The following is a 26,122-nucleotide window of genomic DNA, read 5'->3' on the forward strand; positions in this document are numbered from 1 at the left end:
ACATACATATCTAAAACAGAAGTTTCATGAAACAGTTCTTCCTTTTTATGCAGGGTGCTCTGATATTTTCTATTTTTTTTTTTTTTTAAGCTATGTTGCTGCAAACCACTAAATTGATTTCACAAGCTATTAATGGGTCTCAGTCTGAAGTTTGATTACTGCAGTTTGATGAGTAGAAGCTGGTTGATTACTGCTTTGGGGGGAGATTTTCAAACACATGGTTTGTTGCCAAGGGGCTTGCTAGGAGAGCATGAATATGGTGTCTGCCTTTTGAGATTCCCAGCTGCCCATTGCTCAGATGGGACAGAGAATATAACTACATATTCCTCCCAAATACACCAAAACTTTCAAAATTTCAAAGGCAGTGCTAACTTCATAAGATTCTATAGGTCTGGAAAGGACAATGCTTCTTATTCTCAAAATGATCAGAGCTGTTTAGATTTAGGAATAAGTGGGAAATAACTAGCTAAGGAAATTTATCCAAGGCTAATGCTAAAACATACACAGAAAACCTGAAAACTTTCAGTAAGAAGTTTAGAAAGTATCTTTCTTCATTTGATTATTTGGAATTGAGGAAACTGAGTATACTTAGTAGTATTACTTGACTGGAAGTAAACTATGAACAATGCTTGCGGAGAGGACTTTTATGATCCCTAACCTCACAAGTGATCTTTTTGTCAAAATATGGAACTGTTTCTTATCCTTTACAGAAGATAGTTCAGAGCTTAGAAACACAAGAGGGGTCTATCCATTCATCTCAGTTTGCAGTTATTTGAAGATTAGAGAAAAAAGGATATTGCTTCAGAAATTTGAAATTAGAACTTTTAATCTGAGGAAGTTTTATTCTGTGGCACTGTATGGTCTGATTTCTACCCAAATTGGATCCAAAACTTGGCATTTTGGTAGTGGAGGTTTTTGTTTTCTACCCCAATGGGAGCATAACTATTATAGTAGAGTGATTTTTACTTTGATTTTTCTAATAACCACCTTCCTTTGATAAATCCACATGAGCCAATGACAATGATCTGAACTTACAGAAAATATGTTCCAGATTTAAAGTTTCTGGAGGGTGTAGGGTTTCATTACATTTCCTGATGGAAATGTATTTCCATGCATTTCCTGATGGAAATTACATTACAATTCCTAATGAAATTATTTTATTGTGGCAAAGGGATGATAGTAAATTACTGTATTTTAGACAATAATTCTAAGATGGACATGGCTTAATTACCAACTAAGAATACCAGTGTTGTTCTCATGCCAATATTTGTTCTCCATCTAGACACTGGAATAGTGAGAATAACAAAATGAGCTAGGACAACTCCCAAGTCAATGGCTTCTCATATTTTGTTTTGCTTTCTTCTTTTTCCCCAGTTAGAAGAAACTAGTATATTTGGAAAGAATTTTCTTGGTTATGAGAAACAGAGACCATCCTTTTCAGAGGATATGTTAACATGAGAAAGAACTAAGATTTTTCTCTACATGGAATGAACATTTTCTTTCAGAGAAATTATCCTCCCAGGAGGGGATTTTTTGCTGGAATATCCCGGTTTCTGACAATCCTGCCCATGCTCAGACAGCTCTGCCTTTCAAAACCTGACTGATGTCTGTAGGACTTGGCACTTATCACTGCTTCCTCAGGGGCATTGCCTGGGCCTGGAGTTCATCCTTGTGCTGACTAATGTCCAATGCAAGAAATCCATGTGTAAGCCCCAAGTTTTTTCTAGGATCAAGACAGTAGCAACCATAAACTCCTGTGCTTTAGTGTCTTTCTCTGCTTCTCATGAAAAGAGCTCTGATTTCTACTGACATGGGTTTTGATTTCTGCAGAGGACCTTCCTGCATTTTGCCTCTGCTCTTGAGAAGAAGCCACTGTCAAAAGCAGTTCATCTTTTTATGCAAGTTTCTTTTCAAAGGAACTCCTTTCTGTGGCAGTAATCAGGGGGCCTTGTTCACAAAGGTTTCTGCTGATCCCTGGCCTGAGCAGAGTGACTCTTCCCTTGTGAGCTCCCTGATTCTGCATCCTCCTTGATGCTCTCTTCTTTGGGGTCTCTAGTATCCTTGCTGTTATCAGTTGGGGATGCATCCTTGTCTGGCTCTTTTTTTTTTTTGACCTGAAGCTTAGGGCCCCAGGGTGTTTCCCTTTGGCCTCCATAAGGACACACAGCACCTGGAAAGCTGCCCTGGCCCCAGTGGAAACATTCAGGAGATGGAACTAGGAGACCTTAGAAGCCAACCAGAGTCAAGGAGCACTGCATGGGGACAACCTATGGTTGGCACTGGAGCCCTATCTCAAATTTGAGCTTTGACTCACCAGCAAGCTTCTCTCAAGGCATTGTTAGCTTGGATTTGGGGCAACTAATATTCTTAAAAAAAATTTTTTTTTCATGTTTACTCATTTTTGAGAGACAGAGAGAGACAGAGCATGAGCGGGGAAGGGGCAGAGAGAGGGAGACACAGAATCCAAAGCAGGCTCCAGGCTCCGAGCTATCAGCACAGAGCCTGACGTAGGGCTCGAACTCACAAACTGCGAGATCATGACCTGAGCCGAAGTCGGTGCTCAACCAACTGAGCCACCCAGGCACCCACAACCAATATTCTTGATTGCAGGAGGGACTCCTTTATCACTGGAACCCCTAGACTAGTTTTGGGGATTTTTCTCACCACAGTGGCTCTTATGATGTCTCCGAGTTGTGGCTTAGGAGGTAAGACTCCTTGGTATTGACTATCCACCTGGAATCTCTGGCCCTTGAAGTAATTTCTGAATTCATCTCCCAAATCCTTTCTCTAAAGTGGAACTAAACTTAGAGAAATGCTCCCTTTCTTTTGTGGGTTATTTTCTCTAGTCTCTTGCTCCTCTGTTCTCTGGCTGTGGGGTGTTGCTGTTTTATGTCTGGGATCTCTTGAGACACTTCCCCTCTCATCCTGGGCTCATTTCCTGACATTGCTCAACTTGTAGTCAGCTCTGGGCTGCTGTTAGCCCTCAACAAAGACCCGCTTTTCCAGGTTATTTTCTATAATGCTGGATGAGACAGGCTGAAAAGTCTGTTTTTCTCCTCTTGAGGGTAGCGGGAAGAACTCCTCAGACCCATGACCGATGTTTGAGGGACCTTTCTCAGAATTCTCTGGCGGAAACTGAATTTTATGTGGTCACGTTGTCTCCTACCAGCATGAGAGTTTCCCCAGGAGTTTAGCAATCTCACCATGGCGTCACCTGCTAAATTGTGGGTGACTGCAGGAAATAAAAAAGGCAGACTCGGGCAGATTTTGTAATTGGGCTTCTCTCACCATTAACAGTTTTATGAATTCAAGGATCTTGAGTAGTAAGCCCTATCTCTACCAGACCCAAAACCGAATGTGATTTTTAGTACATGTTGAGAGTCAAATCGGGGAAGGAGAGCTCTGGAGAGGTATTCAGGTGATGTTCACCTCAGATAGTTTTAATGGTTGGTATAACTCTTTCTCCAAAGAATAGGGAGTGAATTTTCTAGAAAGATTTTATCTGAAGTTTACAACATTACAACTCCTTCTGGGCAGCTTCTTTCGTCAGGTTCAGTTAATTAATTAGAATATAAAAATGACCTTTCTGCAGTATGAAGAGATCTTGTGGTCAAAATAGGAAATTAAGAGATGCCTGGGTGGCTCAGTCGGTTAAGTGTCAGACTTTGGCTCAGGTCATGATCTCACAGTTTGTGAGTTCGAGCCCCACGTCGGGCTCTGTGCTGACAGCTCAGAGCCTGGAGCCTGCTTCAGATTCTCTGTCTCCCTCTCTCTCTGCCCCTCCTCCACTCGTGCTCTGTGTCTGTCTCTCTCAAAAATAAATACACATTAAAATAATAGGAAATTAATTACAAGTACAAAATCATCACTCACTTTATTCCCAGTTCAGCTTGTTAGTCCTTAATTTTAAGTATCTCTAGCCTTCCTTGCTAATCAGCCTGGATCCTTCTCTGGTACTAGAGTTCAGTCTTTCAATTCTCTTACTTAATTGAAGAGGGAATCAAGCTCTTTACTGAGAAATAGGCCTAATCCTTGGTCCTAAGTAAAAACTGCTCTTTTCACAATCATCTGAAACCTGACTTGATAATGTCTTGGGACTCTATCTCAGTAAGAGCAATCTTTCTGCACTTGTCTTTCTTTCCTGGCACACATACCCAGACCTTTGTCTGAGGGAGGCTTTTCTCTTCTTTCGTACTCAGTGTCTTCTTGTCTTCAAGTTCTTCTTGTTTTCTGAATTCTCCCAGTTTCTCTAAAATAGCCTTCTCTTTGCTCTTCAAACCTGCATTCCCCAGAGGAATAACAGCTTTGCTTCTTTGCACATTCTACAGAAGCATACGGTGGTCGTGTTACATGGTATATGCGTTAGCATCTCTAAAACCCAACCCACTTTCATAGCCCAAGTTCCAAATCAAGCTACACACAAAAAAATATTAAGGTGTTTGTGGGGCACGAGTCGATGGCTGTGTTTAAACCACAGGTAGCTCTCATGCGTTGGTCTGAAGAGGGAAATAAAGAATTAGAAGTCTCAGGTTTTAAAGACCATAAAAACAGTATATAAGATGATTTACTAAATAAAAAGGGGACAACAAGAATTGTATGCTTTCAGCACATGTTGGGAGTTAAACTTTCTGTATCTCCTTGTTTTGCTAGCCTGCTGTCAGCTCATGAAGTTGACAGAACAGTTTTTTTTCCCCCCAAACTCCTACACAGAACAGGAGGGAAGTAATCAGCTAACCTGTTAATAGCAGAAGCCTAACCCAAAATGGAAAATAATAGATTATTTGGTTTGCCTAAGTTAAAACAAATCTATCTCTCTATGGATTATATATCAATTTTGAGCCACTTAATTAGCAGCTAGAGACATAAATCCAAAAATTTTCTTTTTTATTTTGAGATTACAGATCTAGAAGTTCTGAGTTACTGCTGCTATTTTATTCTTTTTTTTTTTTTTTTTTTATGAGATTTCAGTGAAAGTTGAACATCTACCACTGGCTTCTTTGCTTTTTCACGTATTTATGAGCTTACTTGTTACTTGCTTATTAATTTGTTCTTCTGTGGATGATTGCTTTTCAAAATCCACCATGGTACCCTAGTTACCTATGTAGGCATTCAATAAATACGGGTAGTGCCCCTTTTTGTAAATTGAATAGTCTGTATATGAATGGCTGCTTTTATATCTCACTGGTGATTCACCACTTTCCTTTTGTTGGTTTTGCTATAGAGAACTAGTTCAGGACTGATATGATTGCACCATTCTGATTCTAAAGCAGTGACTTAAGTGTTCTCTGTAGATGCAAATTCTTTAGACCAGTGTATTTCAAACCTCAATGTTTATCAGAATCACCTGGAGGGCTTGTTAAAAACACATTTCTGGGCCCTACCCCCAGATTTTCTGATTTGTTAGATCCAGGGCAGAGCCTAAGAATTTGCATTTCTAACAAGTTCCCAGGTGATGCTGTTTCTGTTGACCTGGGGACCACACTTTTAAGAAATCACTGCTTGGGGCAGGCAGGGTGTGCCTGGCTGGCTCAGTCAGTAGAGTGTGTGACTCTTGATCTCCGGGTTGTGAGTTTAAGCCCCATGCTGGGTTTTGTTTTGTTTTGTTTGTGAGCTGGGGAGAGGGGACAGAGAGAGAGAGAGAGAGCGGGAGAGAATGAGAGAAAGAGAGAATATCTTAAGCAGGCTCCAGGCTCAGCATGGAGCCCAACACAAGGCTCAGTCCCATGACCCTAGGATCATGACCTGAGCTGAAACCAAAAGTCATATGTTCAACCAACTGAGCCCTCCAGGCATCCCCAAAAATAAAATCTTTAAAAAAAAAAAAAAAAAAAGAATCACTGCTTAGGGATTTTTCTCCTATTTCAGAAACATGGCCTCGTAGGACAGATGGTTATATCAAAAAAAGAGAAGGAAAAAAAAGCCCAAACCTCAAGAAGATGACAGAGTTTGGTGGGCTTTAAAATATATATATTCAAATGATCTCCGTGTGAAGATGTGAATTTGCTATTACAAGTAATGTGGCGTTTGTATACGATCTGAGATAGTATCCTAAGTGAACATTCAAAGAATTAAAAAGTGGAATCTCCAAATCTACAAAATATTCATATATCAAGTTATCATGTTGTAGACCTTAAACTAATAATACATGTTATATATCAATTTTATCTCAATAAAATGGGGGGGGGACTTCTTATCACTGTTATTTGTGATAAAAGACTTGGGGAGAGGAGGTATAATGAAAGAGTAGGAATGTTGGTATCTAGGAGACATCAGTTAAAATCCTTGTTCTGCCACTTACATTTAATGAATGATTTAGGAGTGTGTAACTTTACTAGGTTGTTTAGTATTAAATAAGGTAACAAATATGAAATGCTCTGCTTATCGTTGTCCATCGGTTATTTTCATAGAAGCTGGCCTCCTCTGTTGCTTTTGTATACTCAGGAATCTTTTCAAACTCTGTGTGATAAGTTTTATCCAAAGTCATTACTTATAATTGGATCCCAACATTTGCAGCCCTGTGGATGCTATAGAAATGCAGACACAGAAGATAAGGACCCTGTTCTCGAACTACGTAAAATCTGCTTAGAGAGTTAGGATCCTTTCCATTGAAACTACCAAACTACTGCGGTGTCTGGGTGCCTCAGTCAGTGAACATCCAACTCTTGGTTTTGGCTCAGGTCATATTCTCATGGTTTGTGAGTTTGAGGCCTGCATGGGGCTCCATGCTGACAGTGTGGAACCTGCTTTGGATTCTGTCTCTCTCTGCCCCTCCCCTGCTTGTGCTGTCTCTCAAATAAATAAACTTAAACAAACAAACAAAAAGTACCAAACTACTATATTAAAAATGGGATAAACTATGACCTTTTAAACATAAAAAGGTCAGAGGTAAGGCAGTGGCTCAATGCAGTTATCAAGGTTCTGGATTCTTTTCATCTTTTGTGCTCTGTCATCCTTAGCATGTTGCCTTCTGTTCTTGAGCCTCCCCTTTCCAGGTCACAAAATGACTTGTCACAGCTGTAGACCTCATATCTTTGCTCCACTGCATCCAAAGGCAGAAAAAGGGCAGGGTTTTTATTGTTGTTTTTCTCAGTTCTCCTTTATCAGGGTGGAAAATCTTTCCCTCAAGCAGACTTGCCTTAGCTTTTGTTGACCGGGATTAGGATACTGTGTGCTAGCCTGCAGGAAGGCTAAAATGACAGATGGTAGGACTAATAGATGACAGAGTTGAGAGATGACTGTTGGTAGACAACAGGGAGAGTCTACTAAGGGGAGCTAAGACTGTGATCTGTAAAGATGACAGTTCTAAGCACTTTCTCATTAGGCAAAATTGTATGCTCTAGGGTAGGGGTTGGCAACCTTTTCATGTTAAAAGCCTGATAGTAAATATTTTAGGTTTTGCTGGCCACAAATGGTCTCTTGCATCTTCTTCCTTGCTTTTTCTTCTTCTTCTTCTTCTTCTTCTTCTTCTTCTTCTTCTTCTTCTTTAAAAAACAAAAAAAAAAAAAAACCACAACCTTTAAAAATGTGAAAAACATTCTTAGTTTGCTGGCCATATGAAAATAGGCTATAGTTTGCCAACCCTGCCAAGGTTATGAAGGCTCAGAGGAGAGGGAGATGACTGAGGCTGAAGTCATCATTTTGAAACTCCCTGAAATTCTGAGATTTGAGTGGTCTTTGAAGGATGGGTAAGATTTACATTGAGAGATTCTGTAACTTCTGAAGGGAGCAGTGGTTGGGGAAACATGCCTATGATGCTTACCATAAAATAGCTACATGTTACCTGCAAAGAGTGAAAAGCAGCAGTACCTCTGCAGGTGAAATGGGCTAAATTGCACATGAAAGTTAGGGAGTGCTGAATACCTGGACTGCCTCAGCCACTGACAAGCCAACCTTCTAAGTATCTCTGAGAAATAAAGATGCTCTTTTGGCTTAAAGCCTCCATGTTGACTTGGAGCCCAAGGAAGGCAGTGTCTCATGTAACAGTTGGCTCTTCAGTAGGAGCTGTTGCTACTATGACTAATTAAAGGACAAACATCTTGTGTTTGGAGAAGATTCTTGGTGTCTTAACCATAGCTATACACAAAGATCATAACTCATCTTCAATTTGTACTGTTGTTGTTGACAACAAGGAAGAATTGCATCAACTAATGCTAAGTCACTCATTCACTGAACATTTATTGAATGCTGAGTGTTTGCCAGGCCCTAAAGATATAAGTTGAAAACTTATAGTCTAGAGGGAGGGAAACAATATATAGAGAGATACTTATAGTAGAATGAAATAAGGATTAGAAAATATATGTACAAGGAACTGTGAATGCCTAGAAGAAGGAACCATCAGTTAGTTAATCCTGATTTAAACTCTAGGTGACTCAGTCTAATTATTGCTGTCCTTCAGTGGACATAGATTATATCCTTTTTTTTCTTTTTTTTTTTTAATTTTTATTTAAATTCAATTAGTTAACATATAATGTAACATTGGTTTCAGGAGCAGAATTTAGTGATTCATCACATGTAACACCCAGTGCTCATCATAACAAGTGCCCTCCTTAATACCCATCACCCATCTAGCCCATCCCCCACCCAATCCTTCCATCAACCCTCAGTTTGTTCTCTATGGTTAAGAGTTTCTTATGGTTTGTTTCCCTCTTTCTTTTTTCCCCCTTCCCATATGTTCATCTGTTTTGTTTCTTAAATTTCACATATGAGTGAAATCATATGGTATTTGTCTTTCTGTGACTGACTTATTTTGCTTAAAATAATACATTCTAGTTTCATCTACATGGTTACAAATGGCAAGATTTCATTCTTTTTGGTGGCTGAGTAATATTCCATCGTGTATATATACCACATCTTCTTTTTTTTTTCCAAGTCTAGAAAGGCTTTTATTTATTTTATTTATTTTATTTTTCATTTTTTTAAAATTTACATCTAAATTAGCCTATAGTGCAACAATGATTTCAGGAGTAGATTCCTTAGTGCCCCTTACCCATTTAGCCCATCCCCCCTCCCACAACCCCTCCAGTAACCCTCAGTTTGTTCTCCATATTTATGAGTCTCTTCTGTTTTGTCCCCCTCCCTGTTTTTATATTATTTTTGTGTCCCTTCCCTTATGTTCATCTGTTTTGTCTCTTAAAGTCCTCATATGAATGAAGTTATATGATATTTGTCTTTCTCTAACTAATTTCACTTAGCATAATACCCTCCAGTTCCATCCACGTAGTTGCAAATGGCAAGATTTCATTCTTTTTGATTGCTGAGTAATAACTCCATTGTGTATATATACCACATCTTCTTTATCCATTCATTCATCGATGGACATTTGTGCTCTTTCCATAGTTTGGCTATTATTGATAATGCTGCTATAAACATCAGGGTGCGTGTACCCCTTCAAGTCTGTATTTTTGTATCCTTTAGGTAAATGCTTAGTAGTATAATTGCTGGATCATAGGTTAGTTCTATTTTTAACTTTTTGAAGAACCTCCATACTGTTTTCCACAATGGCTGCACCATCCTTAATACTGGCCAGTTGTCTTACAGATCTGTACCATTGATTACAAAGAGGCCTATGTGAAATACTGTGATTGAATCAAATCCAAATCATCATCCAGAAAAAGCAATTTCAAACATTCTACTGCTGCTGTTAGGTGTTTAGGATCCTCTTTATGTACAAAGTATATGGCTGTAGTGTTATTTATTTACTTAATTTTGTGGTTCCTGCTATACTAGGTATGAATACTGGGTTCTATAAAACAATTATTTTCCCCAGTAAAACTTGCAGAAAAGAAGATTCTGTGGTAGGGAGAACATGTCCTCCTCCCACCCAAAGAGTCTCCTCATCTTAATCCCCTGTGAACCTGCAAATATATCATGTTACATGGTTGGGGCAGGGGGCGGATTAAGGTTGCAGATGGAATTGATTGCTACTTAGATGACTTTAAAATAGGCAGAGTATCCTGGATTATTGGAATAAGGGGAAATATAATTATAAGGGCCTTTGAAAGTGAAAGATGGAGACAGAGAAGAGGCTGTATTGATAAAATATAAGAAAAACTCACCCTACCTTTGCTGACTTTAAAGATGCAGGAAGGGAGCCACAAGCCAAGGAGTGTAGGTGGCCTCTAGTTACTGGAAAAGGCAGGGAAACGGATTCTGCCTGTATTAGTTTGTTAGGGCTGCCAAAACAAGTACCATAGACTAGTGGCTTAAACAACATTAATTTTCTCACAGTTCTGGAAGCTAGAAGTCAGAATTCAAGGTGTTGGTAGGGTTGATTTTTTTTTCCCCCTAATATCTCTCTCCTTGGCTGGTAGATGTCTGTCTTGTCTCTGTCTTCACATTGTCTTTCCTCTCAGTGTCTGTGTCCTGATCTCCTCCTCTTACAAGGCCGCCAGTCATGTTGTATTAGGACCCACCCTAATAAACCTTATTTTAATTTAATTACCTCTCTAAAGACCATATCTCCAGATAGAGTCACATTATGAGGTCCTAGGGATTAGGAGTTCAACATATAAATGGGGGCGGGGTGGAGAGAGCACAATTCAGCCTATAATACTCCCCTAGAGCCTCCAGAAGGAACATGGGTCTGCCACCACTTTGATTTTAGGACTACTGACCTCTAGAGCTATAAAGATAATAAATTTTGTGTTGTTTAAACTGTTAAGTTTGTGGTATTTTGTTACAGCAAATTAGAAAAATGAATACAGTTACAAGTAATCTGAGTCCATTAATAGACTGATTAAATGAATTTTGGAATATCTATACAATGAAATAGCAGTGATAAAAAATACTGAAATAAATATCCACTGACCAATAAATAGATTAAAAAATGTGATATATATACAATGGAATATTATTCAGCCTTAAAAGGAAAGGAATTCTGACACATGCTAAGTGAAATAAGCCAGTCACAAAAAGAGAAATACTGTATAATATCACTTATCTGTGGTATTCAGAGAAATCAAACTCATAAAAATAAAAAACAGAATAGTGGTTGCCAGGGGCTATGGGAAGGGGAAATTCGTTTTTTAATGGATATAAAATTTTCGTTTTGCAGGATGAAAAAGTTCTAGAGATTGGTTGAACAACAATGTGAATATACCTAATACTAATGAACTCTTTACTTGAAAATGGTCAAGATGGTAAATTTTATGTTATATTATTTTACCACAATTCGAAGTTTTAAAAATAGTGAAACCAAAGACAAGTTTAAAAGGCAATGACAGAAAAATAGGTGTAGTGTGCTTTCATTGTGTATTTTTAGAGAAAGTATACACACACACACACACAATATCTCTGAAAAAATCCCAAGAAACTCACATAGTGATTACTTATGAGAATGGGATTGTAGAGAATTAGGAAGTGGGAGGACAGGGATGGGAGGAAAACTTACATACTCCTTGACAGCTTCTGAATTTTATTGGCCACATGCATATATTACATATTGAAGTCATGATTTTTTACCGTAATTTACAATAATTTTGCGCTCATAGACACAGAGAACCAGAGACACAGAGAACGGATTGGTGACTGCCAGAGGTTGGGGAAAGACTGGGCAAAATGGATAAAGGCAGTCAAAAGGCACAAACTTCTAGTTATAAAATAAGTAATGGAAATATAATGAAAGAAAGAGAGTGAGAAAGAGAGAGAGGAAGGAAGAAAGGAAGGGAGAAGGAAATGGAAGGAGGAAGGGAGAGAGGAAGTCATAAGGTTTTTAAATCTGTAACTTGGGGTTAGGGACTGCAGAGAGGGTTTTCTCACTTGGGTCATGTTTAGACTGTGAAATCGCTTTGTCAATCCAGCTATGTCTAAGTGTCAGGATAAATAAGACCTTCTTGCTTTGGCCTTTAAAGAGTTAAAAACTTAGTTTCAAAGTGGTCATTAGGCTTTAAGGTACACATGTATGTTATGGTTTGGTATCTAATAGTATATTTTTAAAATCTCTAGTTTCTTTAAGAATAAGTGCAGTGTGTTCACTTAGAACCTCCGAAAAAAGTTGGGGGAGAAAATATAAATGAAAATAGAAAAGACAAAAGAAATGTAATAGCCAATATTTTCTGCTTCTTAAAAATCACATAACCTCTATACAACAAGAATAGAATAAAAGACACTTAACAGTAGAAACAGGTTTTGACTCTTGTGGGATTATTTCTTAAGACTTCTGCTTACAAATTGTTAGGTAACTGGACAAGTTAGATTTTAACATTCTTCAAAACATCCTTCTTAGTACATGAGTCCTTGCATCATGCATTCCATATAAAGATTGCAACATTTTATTACTATAATTGTTGCTTAGAAGCTATTCTGGATTGAAACTTCTTGTTATATACGGATGTGTTTGCCTTACCAACAATCTTGGCCCTTGTTTTTCTCCAATGCTTAGCCAAAGCATATTTCCATAGAGCCATATACTTCTTTTTGTAGTTTTTCATCTTCATAAAAAACAAAAAACTAATTCTGGAGCCTGTTCAGTTATCTTTCCCTTTTTGTTTAGAATTTTCCTGTAGCTAATATAGCACCCAGAAAATTGCTTAGTACATAGTAGGGGTACAATAAATGGTAATGAATGACTCATTGTGAACTCAAAACTTCAGGGTTATATAGGGTATACAAAGTTGTCTGTATTTAGAAGTGAAACTCCTATATATTTTTAAAGTTTATTTATTTATTTTGAGAGAGAGAGTGAGTGGGGAGGGGCAGGAAAAAAAGAGGGACACGAGGATACCAAGCAGGTTCCGCACTGTTAGTGCAGAGCCCAACGCAGGGCTCAAACCCCCGAACCACAAAATCATGACCTGAATCGAAACCAAGAGTTGGTCATTCAACCTACTGAGCCACCCAGGCACCCCAACACCTATAATTTTATAGAAGCAAAATTCCCCTATATAGTAAAAGTTTCTTTGAAAGGGAATTTAATGCAAATTTATAAGCCTTTTACATCTAATAGGGAGATTATTACTCTATTATTATTATCATCATTAACAGCAGCAGCAACAGCAGGAGCAACAGTAGTGACACCAGTAACTAAGTCATGCTGCGTGCTTTTCCTGTATTATCTCTCATGCAATATTTCCAATGCCCCTATTAGATAAATGCTATTTTCGTGCCTATATTTATGGATGAGGAAATTGAGCTCAGAGTGATTAAGTAATGTGTTCACCATCCCATGGCTAGTAGGTGTCAGAACCAGGGTATGAACTCAATTTAGTTTAGTTAAGATTTGGACTTGGCACTTCTAATGCAAAAATATGAATTTGACATTATCCACTTCAAAATTGGCCAAAGGGACATTTAAGAAGGGAAGGAGGAGAAAGAAGGAAAAGAAAAGAGAATTGACATCTGCACTACAAACTGGGCATGATCACTATCCTCATGCTAGAAAAACACTGGAGGATTTTGTTCAATATGAAATTCAGGCAAGGCCACGTTGGGGAAGAGCCTGCCAACTTGAGAAGTACTATGTATATATAAAAGTCCACCTGGGAGTGGATCAAGGTAGCATCTTTTATTCCCAGTTTACTAATGTTAATTTTATCAAGTACTTTTTAGCATCTATTTAGATAAATCTTATAGTTTTCCTCATTTGACCTAATATGCTAAATTATATTAATAGAATTCCTAAATATTCATTCATTCTTGGAATAAGTCCTTTATAGTTATAAGCAAGACAGTTCACTCTGCAGAACCCAGGAACAACTCAGGAACTGGAATTACCAAGTACCCCAGAAAGCAGAGGAAAGAACTTGAAATATCCTTTGTCTTCCTTTAGGATTAGATTTTAATTTGGAACTAAATATGTTGTTTGCTAGTAAATACTTGTTCTGTGAGCCAATTATTTTTAATGCTGCCAACACACTTAAATTGATACCTTGTAACTTAATGAATTAAATTACAATTAATACGTATGCAGTAAAGTCTTAAAATAACTTTAGGAGTGTAAGTCATCACAGAACCACCTTCTTGGAAGATATTTTAAAAGAAATCATGTAAACATGCTGAAATATTTTTAAGAATGAAAATTTTGAAAATCTTAACTAGTGTAATTTGGATTAATTGTACACTGTGGCAGTGACAAGCCACTATTGATATGCTTAATATTACTTGTGTTGTCATCTGTTGTGATCCGAGAATTTGGGAGAATTGAAAGCAGTTTTGATCTCTACCTTATTAATTTCTTCAAATATTTTAGTTTTTTTAATTATGCCTTTAGCTTTTCTAATATGACTTTTAGAAGTCTTCAAGTATTTTGTAGTCTGATTTTTTTTTTTAAAAGACAAGTGGAAAGTAAATGTTCTTATTATTCCCCCCTCCAAAATTCAAGGGAGTGAGGAATAAAGAGATTTTGCATTTGTAGGATTTAAAAAGTGATTTTAAATGTTTGGTTGTTTCTGTTTATTTTCTAAAAGAGGAAGAGAGAGGGAAAATGGAAGATGAGACTTGGTTGTAAGAGGGAAAACTAAAGTAGGCAAAAGATCAGGGTAGGAAAAAAGAAGATAAACCAGGAGAAGGCACTTACCAGAAATAATAGCTCTGAGCTTTACTTTTTTTTTTTTTTCAGTTGTTTATTTGCACTCCAAAACTCAATCTCTACAGGTATTAAGTAGGTTTAAATGTAGTTTCAGCTTTGAAAAGTCAAAGTAAGAGTCAACTAGGATAGCCACAGAGTAGTTAATATAAGATTAAGTTTCAGCCACTGGTAGCAAGGTGGGTTTTTTATTTGTCACTTGAGAGCTTTATTGAGATATAACTGATATACAAAAGACAGACATTGTTAATGTGTACAATTTGATGAGTTTGGACACATGCATACACCTGTGAAACCCATCACTATAACCATCTCTAAACCTATCTGTCACCTCCCAAAGTTTCCTCATGCCTCTTTGCATTTTTTTGTTGTTGTTTATTTGTTTTGTGGTAAGAACATTTAAGCATGAGGTATGCCCTCCTACCAAAAATTTAAATACACAATGGAATATTGTTAACAGTAGGCATTATGTCATATAGCAGACCTCTATAACTTTTTTAGCTCACTAAACCGAAACTTTGTACTCTTTAAAGAACTCTCAATACTCCTTCCCCCTTAGGCCCTGGAAACCACCATTCTGCTTTGTGCTACTGTGAATTGGATTATTTTGGATACCTCAAATAAGTGGAATCGTGTAATATTTGTCTTTCTGTTACTGGCTTATTTCACTTAGGATTTCCTTTTTTCAGGCTGAATAATATTCCATTGTATGTATATATCACTTTTTCTTTAACCATTTGTCTGTTGTTGGACATTTGGATTGATTCCATCATCTTGGCTTTTGTGTATAGTGCTGCCATGAACATGGTAGTGCAGACACCTCTTCCAGATCCTGATTTCAGCTCTTTTGGATTTATACCCAGAAGTGGAATTGCTTGATAATACAATAGTGAGAAGTTTTGATGACATAAGCATTTACATCTTTATGTAGGGATAGCTCAGTTTCCAGTAGCTTTTACTCAAACAGCAAACATTTGGGTGGAACTTAATGGGTGAGAGTTGGAGCTTTTTTTCTTCTTCTCTTTTTTGTGGTGGTGTTAGTCATAAGGGAAGAATATTCTTGTGTTACCAGCTAATTATTTCACTCTTTTGTCTCGTTTTCTTTATCTGTCTTCTAGACAGATTTTGAAAAAGAGATTGGACAGTGGAAGAAAGGTTTTAAATTGTTTTCTGGCATCCGTCAGGTGGACTTGGGTAGGGCATATCTTTTGGCTGTTCTTATAAACACTTGTTAGAAGATGGCTGATGAGGCTAGTAGTTAGATACCTCCAGTCATGTCCTATGTTATATTCTGAAGCCTGACTCTAAACAGTCATATTAAATATGTACCTTTGGATATGAGGATAAATGAACACAAACCTACCCTCTGGGAATAGTCCAGAGTACATACTATAAACAGTTAGTAATACCATCTTTACAGAAAAGGGACACCCCATTGCCCAAATTGGAAACCATAGAAAATGCTTCAGCTAATCAAACATGCCTCAATCAATTTTCTGGTCACCTAACCAATCAACTTGTTGGCTTTATTCTCTCCAAAATAGCCATCACTAATCAGAATTTCAGCTTCTCACGTATGAGCTAACATGACTCGGTGATGTCTGCTGGCTTTTCCCTCAGGCTTATGGCCCCATTCATCTGGATCTGTGAAATGATCTTGTTTGTATTACAGAGTTCTCATTTGGAAGACAGTGAATCAGCAGTGTTACTTTCCTGTGAATGTGAAGAATCAGATATCTTTAGTGGTTCCAATGTACGTAGGTATATGTTTTTATACAGCCTTTGGTAATTCCAAGTGAAAGCTTTTTGGGTAAACTTGGCTTTCAAATGCAACTGAGATACAGTACCTATTGTTTCATCTGTTTGGCCTCACTCAGCAAAATACATAGTCTGTGAAAGCAAATAAGGGACTTGGAATGAGCATATATATATAAATATAAGCATTATATTTATAAATATAAATATGAGTATATTTGTATGCATAATAATCTCCATTCAAGGTGTATTTACCAAAGTAGAAAAATGTTGTAACCTGAAACTTTGAGTGAGTTCTCCCTCAGTAAAGATGATTGTTTTAGTGGGCTTTTTACATTAAAAAAATTTTTTTAATGTTTATTTTATTTTTGAGAGAGCACAAGCAGGGGTGAGGCAGAGAGAGGGGGACAGAAAATCCAAAGTGGGCTCTACGCTGACAGCATTGAGCCCAATGTGGAGCTTGAACTCATGAACCATAAGATCATGACATGAGCTGAAGTCAGACGCTCAGCCGAGTAAGCCACCCACGCGCCCCCTTACATTTTTTAATGGTCAGTAGTTTCCTTTTCCCTGTGGCAACTGCTTGGTATTGGTGCTCCACTGGACCTTTATGCCCCATAGACGTAGACCTAACACATCCTGGCTGTTGAGAATGTTAAGCCAAATAATGTTTTAATTACTGGATCATGCTATCTAACTAAATACATTTCATGAGATGTTATAAATTTATTTATCTCACTGGACCCCCAAAATAGTTGCTTAATTACCACAAATTGCCCAGGCTGAATCAGGCTGAAGTTAGTTAGAGAAGGACTTAAATTGACTTTTAAAAAATTTAAATATCTCTTGTAACAGGATAACTGCCTTTGCTAGCCATGGCTAATGCTAGGTTCTACAAACCTTGATGATAAAATCTGGATCCTGTCTATTTTAGGATGTTTATTGTATATAGTAGGCACTCTATAAATGTTAAAGTTTCACCAATTGAAATTCTCGAAGTAAGTAGGGCCTCTTAAGTATATCACCATAGTACAGCCTAGCCTGCTCTTAAACTGTCTTCTTTACTTCACCTTCACTTCACAGAGAAGGTGATCGCTATTTCAGGACTTCATCCAACTGTTATATTGACTGACCCAGTTGCACTTCCTTCAGCGTTGATGATGAGTCTGAAATGGCATTAAGTTAGTTATTGTGACTCACTAATAGCTGGAGCTGTGCTCATTCCCTAGTGCTTGAAAACATTGATGAATTCACATGAACACTCATTTATTATCAACATTTTGCAGATGACAAACTGGTAGAAAGGGTAGAAAGGTTGTATTCTTTGCCCAGTGTTGTGTGATAAGCAGGGGCAGCGCTGATGTCAGATCTCAGCACCCATCAGTGCTGTCATCAGTGATCTCATTATCAGCAGGCAGCAGCATCATTGGTGGAATATGTACCAAGGCTGTTTATATAGTTTCCTCAAGATTTACTTTGCTCAGTCTGCAGTGGCATCTTCTGGATTAGACTGCCTTATTTTTTGGCTGACTTTGTCTTAAAGAGACCAATGCATGGCAATCTATATGAAGAAAATTTTTATGAAGTTGTGCACATGTGGGGAAAAGATGACTCTAGTTTTAATGGTTCTCTGAGAAACAATTAATTGGGTATGTATATTTGCAGATTATTCTGGATCGCTTTATTTTATTGCCAGATTTCATTCATTTAAGTCAGGTTTGTTATCTTTTCCTCTTTATAAGGCAAAAGTGGTTACATGTATTTGGCTGGCTCTTAAAAAGTATTGAATTATCCTCCTATTTGGTTGCTTAGGAAGTATTTCCTATATGTTTTCCCCCTGTCCTCAGCTCCCATTCCCACCCTCATGTCAAAGGAGGTTGAAGATCTCCTTCCCAGTTTGATGCCTTAAACTTGAAAACAAAATTGTTTGGAGAACAAACTGATTGAAATCTCCACTTTGAATTTTCTTCAAAGGAAATTGCATGGGATCTTGATAACTGTTTGAAATAGAAGTTAACTATTGTATAGAAGAGTAGCACATAAAGTCAATCACTGAAGAACTTTCTCTTCAATCTCGGGATAACAGAATTATGAACTTTCGTTATCTATATTCATTCATGCATGCATGCATGCATGCATTCATTCATCTCCAAGCACCGATTGACTATGTTGTACTAATCACTGGGCCCAGGGCCATGGAAGTTAGGCATAAAATATAGAATCTACCCTAAGAGCAAACTTTCAGCTATAAGATGAATAAGTTCTGAAGATCTAATGTAAAACATGGTGACTATAGTTGATAACATTGCATTTGATAATTTGACATGGCTAAAAAAGCAGAACTTAAATGTTCTCACAGAGAAGATAAATATCTGAAGATGGGGGGGGGATCTTTTCACAATGTATATGTATATCAAAGCACCAATATGTATACCTTAGAATCTTACAGTTTTGTCAATTTTACCTTAATAAAACTGAATTTAAAAAAATCTACCCTAGGAGAATGTATAACTATGCTTCAACAGCTTAGTTTTATGGATTTTTATGGAAAGCCATGAAAAGGAGAGGAGAAAATCATTCATATGCAGTACATGGGGAGAAGAAAAGAAATATGTGGATGAGTGGAAAGAAACTTGGCTGGAGGCAAAGAGGGGATGGCTGCCTTAGATCTCTTGGGGCTTTCTTAGAAGAGAAGGGAGGAGTGTAGAAAAGCTTCTCCCTCTTCTCTGGTCCTATTCAGCCTCTGGGGAAGCAGATAAAGGGTAGAAGCAGCTTCTTGTTCCCTTTGCTGTGTACAGGGTCGTTGGAGGTCTCCATAATGGGAAGAGGGACTGCCTGCCCCCAGAGCAGGCTTGACAGTGTGACTGGAAAAGGTAGCAGAGGAGAAGATACTGGCCTTAGCTGCAGGAGTTTCACTTTGGCTTCAGATAGGAAAGAATGTAGGCAGTGACTAAAGCAGGTTGGGGTACTGTTAGCCACAGTAGCCACTGAGATTCCTGAGAGTCCTCTCTATTCCTCATCCCCATACCTTGCTTTCCTGCCTTAAAGGAGAAAAAGCTCTGTGTAAGCTGGAATTCCAATTACCATGTTTGTTGGGGTTCAGCTAGAACCAAGCAGATTCTATTACTATTGCAGGGTTATATCTTCCCCAGCCTGGAGGTCAGGAAAATGCTTGTTATGTTGGTTTTTTTCCTCAGGATACAATTTCTTTCTTTCTCTCCTTCCCCTGGTCTTCTGACCCCACTCCCACTCTACCAAACAGAAGGAGGGACACATATGGGTGGTCATACTATTTTTATGGTCTGTTTCATTCCTATGCTTGGATATTATATCTTTGTAGGGAATGCATTTCCCTTCCCTACAATCAAAACAGCATTTTGTTTGATTAGCCCAGTGAAAGGAAGAAGTGTTAGCCTTCTGTTATTAAAGAGAGAAAAAAAGAAAATGTTACCCTTGAATCAAATGTGGAAAAGGCAGACAAAAAGGGAAATCTAAAATGTAAGAATTATTTGGTGTAGCATACTTTACATTTTTAAACTGTAGATTTGCATTCTTTTCTAGGGCAGGCCAGGTGTCTCAGAATATAGCAGTATCCTTCTAGATGGCAACTTCCATGGAGGTTTTCATGTGTAGTCATTTTGTGGGAGAAATGGCTTTGGAGAGAGAGAATGTTTAACCTATGTTTAAGATAAATTTAAGAATTGTAAAAAGTTATTAGCATTAAGATAAGCAAGCCCTAATTCAAGGCCTGCTATTGAGTAGTCAGCCTATGGGTTGAGAACAGAAGGCACTTTAATCTTTAGGATTCTTATGAAGCATCTTGTTTTTCTTGTATGTTTTAAGTTTTAGAATGTGGTATATGGGATGATCAAAACAATGAATTATTTGTCAGCTTAGAAAGTAAAACTATATTTAAGGGGGGAAAATTGGGGCACCTGGATGGCTCAGTCGGTTAAGCGCCTGACTCAGTTTTGGCTCAGGTCATGATCTCAAGGTTCGTGAGTTCAAGCCCCACATCAGGCTCTGCGCTGACAGTGTGGAGCCTGCTTGGGTTTCTCTCTCCCTCTCTCTCTGCCCCACCCCATTTGCGCTGTCTCTGTCTCTCTCAAAATAAATAAATAACGTTAAAAAAATTTTTTTTGAAAAGGGGGGTGAACTGCTATTGTCATTAAATCTACTTTTGTAAGACTCTAGATATTGTGAGCAGACACACTAAACAGTAGATCGTAGATAAACTCAGAGATACAATGATAACCAAAGTAGTTGGCTGGAAGGTGGTGATGGTGTAGGCTGATAGTATGTGCACCTAGTCATTTCTGATGGTTTGTATTTACCTTTTTTCTTTTAGCTCTCGGTATTGTATTTTTTTCCATTTTTGCAGGCTGATTTACAAAGATACCATTTCACTAGACAACATACACAAATATAAAAAGGATAAAAATAAGAAAATTTGTTGCCAAAGAGATGTGAGTTTTATTACAGCTCAAGATTCAGACAACCTGGGTCAGAGTCGCAACTCTACTTCCTGGCTCATGATGTCACTTCTCTAAGCCTCCTTTCTCCCATCTGTAAAATGGGATTAATAATAGTACCTGTCTCAGAGTGTTGTTAGAATTAAATAAGATTTATGTAAGGTACTGAGAGGGTCTGGCACATTTTCTGTGCTAAGTAGAGAACAAGGACAGATGTAGGATTCCCTGATGTCACCATGTCTTCCACAGAGTCAGGACAGTGCCACTGTTGTCTGTGGGCACAATTTAAGTTTGTAGTCCATCCAGTGCTGTGAGGGAAGAGGAAAAAGTGACCATTTTTATTTTTCTTCACCACCCTTGATTTGGCTTGTGGTCCGAATGACTTGTGGCAATTTCTAAAATATATTATTTAAATTTGTAAAATGATTATTGAAGGGCCAGAAGCTTTCTTTTATTCTTCTTTATATTTGCCACAGTGCCTACCATAGTGATTTGCAAGTTGCATACATATATGGAATGCCTTGGGTAATGGAATCTCAAAATGATGCTTCAGGCACACCAGGCTTTCCCCTGTACTGGTTTTATATTGGTCTGACTTCTGGCCCTTCTTTTGACCAGAGACATATTTTGGCGACATCTGGCACAAGGATATAGAATGTAGCAGTGAAATAATTGTAGGCAGACACCAAGAGCTTGACCTGATTTATAAAATCAACCAAATAAAAGCTCCAACTGGCTGAGTTATCCTGCTTCCATAATCTGAGGCAGGGCCTGTTCGGGTGTACTTGTTCCTTATTTTGGTTTAGGAAAGCAAGAAAAGCAGAAGATGGCATGACTTGTAGGATTTTTCATTAATAAAATTATACAGGGTTTTTTTAGATTACAGTTTGGAAATGAGTTACCCTTTGGAAGGTAAGCAATCTATTTAGCAATTACTATTTGCCAGACATGCTAAGTGATTTTCATACACATTAGTGTTGAATCCAAATTTTTGAGGTTAGGGACTTTTAGTATTTCCCATTTAAAGCTAAAGAAAAAGAGGCTTGTGTGAGGTATGTACCATGCTGGTAGTGACAGCCAGGTCTGCCTGACACTTATTTGAGCTTTTCATCTTATGCTGGATTACCTTTGCCTTTGAATGGAATATTGTTATTCTAGTGCTAGGGGGTTGGGGCAAATGGAATAGTGGTTCTCAGCTCTGTTTTTGCACCAGAGTAATCTATGGAACTTCTAAAAAATAGAGACTCAAATCTTACCTTAACGACTTTCTCATTCAGTGGGTCTTGGACATTTGTATTCTTTACAAGGTACGTAGGTGGTTACTTCACACAGCCAATGTTAAGAATCATGGTTCTTAGAAATTCCGTAGGGAGGAATTATAAGATTACAGATCTGGGGGCATCTGAAGACTGAATTTGGGATATTGTAAAGACACACCATTGATAGAAGTATAGGGGAAAAAGAGGTAGCTTAATAGTAATAAAGTTTCATGTTTCAAGAGGTAGAATAGTATGTGTCATCAGAAATTGGATATATCACCAGGTTATTTTATAGCCAGATTAATTCTCCATTCTTTCTGTGAATCTCTAGAGTGCTGCCACTATTGTACTTAAGCACAGTCCTTCTCAACCTTTGCTCTCCCAGATAACGTTTTACCCAGTGGTTGGGGTGAAGTTCTAGTGAATTTGCAATTTCAGACTATTAGGCAAGAACTGCTAACTCTGAAGAGAGCAGTGGATGGCAGTGATTAAGACAAATGTGATGGGAGAATGTAAATTTAACAGATTCTTAATCTTAATGGATCCTGTCTTCTGAGTCCCTCCTAATACCTTCTGTTTATTTTTTGTAATCTCACAGTATACTTTGGCAATAGGGAAGGGTTAGTAATTTTTCCTTTCACTTTACAATTAGGAAGCTTGAGTTACAAAGGCCAGGACTTGCTGAGAACTATAACTAAAATAATGGCTAACATTTGTTGAACACTAACCATGTTCCTGGCTCTGTAGGAATGTTTTTACATGTATTATCTCATATTGCATCTCTGATGTGGACAGTGTTTTAGGGATAATAAAACTGAGCTCATTTATTCTACTGAGCTCAGTTATTTGAGTCTCCTCTGTGGCAGGTACCATGCTAGGCAATGAGTATCCAGTGGTGAACAAACCAAACCCTTTCCCTAATGGAACTTATAGGGGAAGACACATAATAAAAAACAAATAAATATTCAATTATAAAATTTGATAGTGCAATGAAAAATACAAATGGGAAAATAATAATAAAGAATAACAAAGCAGAATAGCCAGTTAGATAAAGGGTGGTCAAGAAGGGCCTCCCTAACATGGTGATATTTTAGTTCAGAATTGTTCAGGGATTTGCTTAGTGTCACACATTTAGGAAGTGATAAAGTTCAAGTCTGATTTCCAAGGCTATGCTCACTAAGCTATACTGCCTGTCAGACATGTGCTTGGAATCTGCCAGACTCTCCTATCTGGTCTGACAAGCATTCCTATCATGACACCGTACCAAATTTCCAGAAGGGCATCATAAAATTTATAAATAAGAAATTATAATAATGTTTCTTTCCAAAGAAATCTGCCTCCTAAAATACTTCTTTAAAGAGAGCCCTAGGAGGCAGCAAGGAGAAGGGATAGCAAAAAATATTGCAAGCTGTATATGGATTTCAGCAAATGATAGACATAGCTCCAGAGAAGCTGGAAATCTCTGCTATAATTGCACCAGGTACATTTGCATGAGGAAGTGCTCTCTTGGCATGCATGGGCTGGGACTGGGTGTTCCACTTTGGATCAACATCTTATTTCCTGGCCTTACTTGAACTTGAACTTGAAGGTGCTGATCCAGGAGCCAAGCAGAAGACGTCTAATGGAAGAAGCTGACTGAGGAGTGTTACGTGGTGGCTAGAACCTCAGGATACTTGGAAAGAATGTTGAAGGAAGGGAAACTGCTCTTGGGAAGGGAAAGAACGAAGTGAACAGTGAAATACAGCCTTGCACTTAAATGCTGCGGTCTTCTTTTGACTTTACTGCAATGCTTAATTTGCCAAGTTACTTTCTTAGGATTTTTCAGCAGAGTCCTCTGAACTCCCCCTTTGCTCCAGAAGAATTTGTCCACTTAATCTTTTTCCTCCCAGGAAATAACAGTAGTTCTTAAGCTGTTTAGATTCTGTAGAAGTGTAATACAAGTTTTTAAACCCTGGATTATGAACGTAACTGTAGATTTGAATAGTGCTTAGTATAAATTTATGTTTGGAAAAGGTCTGTGCATGATATTCATGTCTATATCTTAACTTGATGATTATACTGGTAAAGATTGTAAATCCTGGCAATCTGACAGTTCAGTCAAAAGTTATAATTACGTTGAAACTCTATGACCCTGAAATCTAATTCTTGAAAACTTCCTCTGAAGAAATTATTTAAATAGTGTAGTACTAAAATTTTAGTGACCATATTTAATAATAGGAGAAAGGGAATGGTTAAGTAAACTGTGGTTAATATTAGACACAAAACCCAGGGACCATAAAAGAAAACACTGATAAATTCAAATACATAAAGCCAAAAATTCTACATTAGAAGATCCTATAAATAAAATCACAAGACAACACGTTGGAAAAAGATTTTCAACACATATGACAAAAGAGCTAATTTCTATAATATGTAATGTGTTATATAATTTTTTTAAGATCAGACACACAATAGAACATGTGCAAAAGAAATTCTAGAGTTTCACAGAAAGATATATAAATGGCTCTTCACCATATGAGAAAACATTCAGTAGTCCTCATAACCAATTATTTACCAATCAGATCAGCAAAGGTCATATAAGTATGATATTGCATTGTGTTGGCAGGGACTTAGGGGAAATAGCAATGCTGTATATTGTTGGTGGACTCTAAATTAGAATAAGAGGACATTTTGGAAATATTTATTAAAATTCTGTATGCCAATAGCATTTACTCTAGAAATTTCATTAGGAATTTATCCTCCAGAAATATTCCTATATATGTGAAATTTCATATATTGAAGGATATTCATTGCAATGTAAATGAATTTGACAAATTTGAATATAAATTTGCTATTTGTAATGACAAAAAATTTGAAATATCCTAGATGCCTATCAAGGTGTTTCAATATCAGCTAATATGGAATTGTCTTCTGTTGTTGAAATACCAAAATGCAAAGCAGTGTGTGTGTTTCATTTGTGTGAAAAACAATTAGAGGAAAAAGAATATATTTAGATCCTTAAATATGCATAGATTGTATCTGGTAATATATATAAAAATTTAAAACAGTGGGGTGCCTGTGGCTCAGTCTGTTAAGGATCTGACTCAACTTCAGCTCAGGTCATGATCTCGCGTTCATGAGTTTGAGCCCCGCATTGAGAACATCGCCTTCAGGGGCGCCTGGGTGGCTCAGTCGGTTAAGCGTCCGACTTCAGCTCAGGTCATGATCTCATGGTCCATGAGTTCGAGCCCCACATCGGGCTCTGTGCTGACGGCTCAGAGCCTGGAGCCTGTTTCCGATTCTGTGTCTCCCTCTCTCTCTGCCCCTCCCCTGTTCATGCTCTGTCTCTCTCTGTCCCAAAAATAAATAAACGTTGGAGAACATCGCCTTCAAGCCTGCCTGGGATTCTGTCTCCCTCTCTCTCTGCCCCTCCCCTGCTTGTTCTCTATCTCCCTCTCAAAATTAATAAAAATAACTTTAAAAATAATTTTAAAAAACGGCAATTGTGTTTAGGGAGAAGAGCCTGTTGGCTCAAGGAATGGACGTGAGATGGAGACCTATTTAATGTTCATCATGTTGCTGTTTTTTTTAATTGTGTACCATGTGCAAATGATACCTACTTTTAAAAAATACTAAAATAAGGGACACCTGGGTGGCTTAGTTGGTTAAGTGTCCAACTTTGGTTCAGGTCAAGATCTCGAGGCTCATGGGTTTGAGCCCTGCATCAGACTTTATGCTGACAGCTCAGAACCTGGAGCCTGCTTTGGATTCTGTGTCTCCCTCTCTCTGCCCCTCCCCCACTTGGTGCTCTGTCTCTCTCAAAAATAAACATTTTAAAAAATGCTAAAATAATTGAAAAAGAGGAGTAGAACAGAATTTCATAGCTGCCATTCATTCATTCATTCATCCCACAAATATTATTTTATTTATTTTCTTAAAAAAAATTTTTTTAATGTTTATTTTTGAAAGAAAGACAGCATGAGCAGAGAAGGGGCAGAAGAAGGAGACAGAATCTGAAGCAGGCTCCAGGCTCTGAGCTGTCAGCACAGAACCCAATGCGGGACTTGAATTCACAAACCATGAGATCATGACCTGAGCTGAAGTCAGATGCTCAACTGAGCCACCCAGGCACCCCT

General features: G+C 37.9%; 1 protein-coding gene across 4 annotated transcripts in view; it reads left to right on the forward strand.

Annotated features, from left to right (window-relative positions):
* The window catches only part of SSH2 (slingshot protein phosphatase 2), a 248,306-nt gene that overhangs the window by 41,250 nt on the left and 180,934 nt on the right, over positions 1 to 26,122 (forward strand). The window contains exon 2 of one of the 4 annotated variants that reach the window (XM_027034594.2): positions 16,194 to 16,274. The exons of 1 other annotated variant lie outside the window; for it this stretch is intronic. In XM_027034594.2, coding sequence (XP_026890395.1) covers positions 16,194 to 16,274 — 81 coding nt within the window. Of the gene's footprint in view, positions 1 to 15,915; positions 16,275 to 26,122 lie in introns of those variants that run through there. 2 more of the 4 variants (XM_027034595.2, XM_053211629.1) reach the window with 2 other exon arrangements.

Source organism: Acinonyx jubatus, chromosome E1, assembly GCF_027475565.1.
Source record: "Acinonyx jubatus isolate Ajub_Pintada_27869175 chromosome E1, VMU_Ajub_asm_v1.0, whole genome shotgun sequence".
Lineage (NCBI taxonomy): Eukaryota > Metazoa > Chordata > Mammalia > Carnivora > Felidae > Acinonyx > Acinonyx jubatus.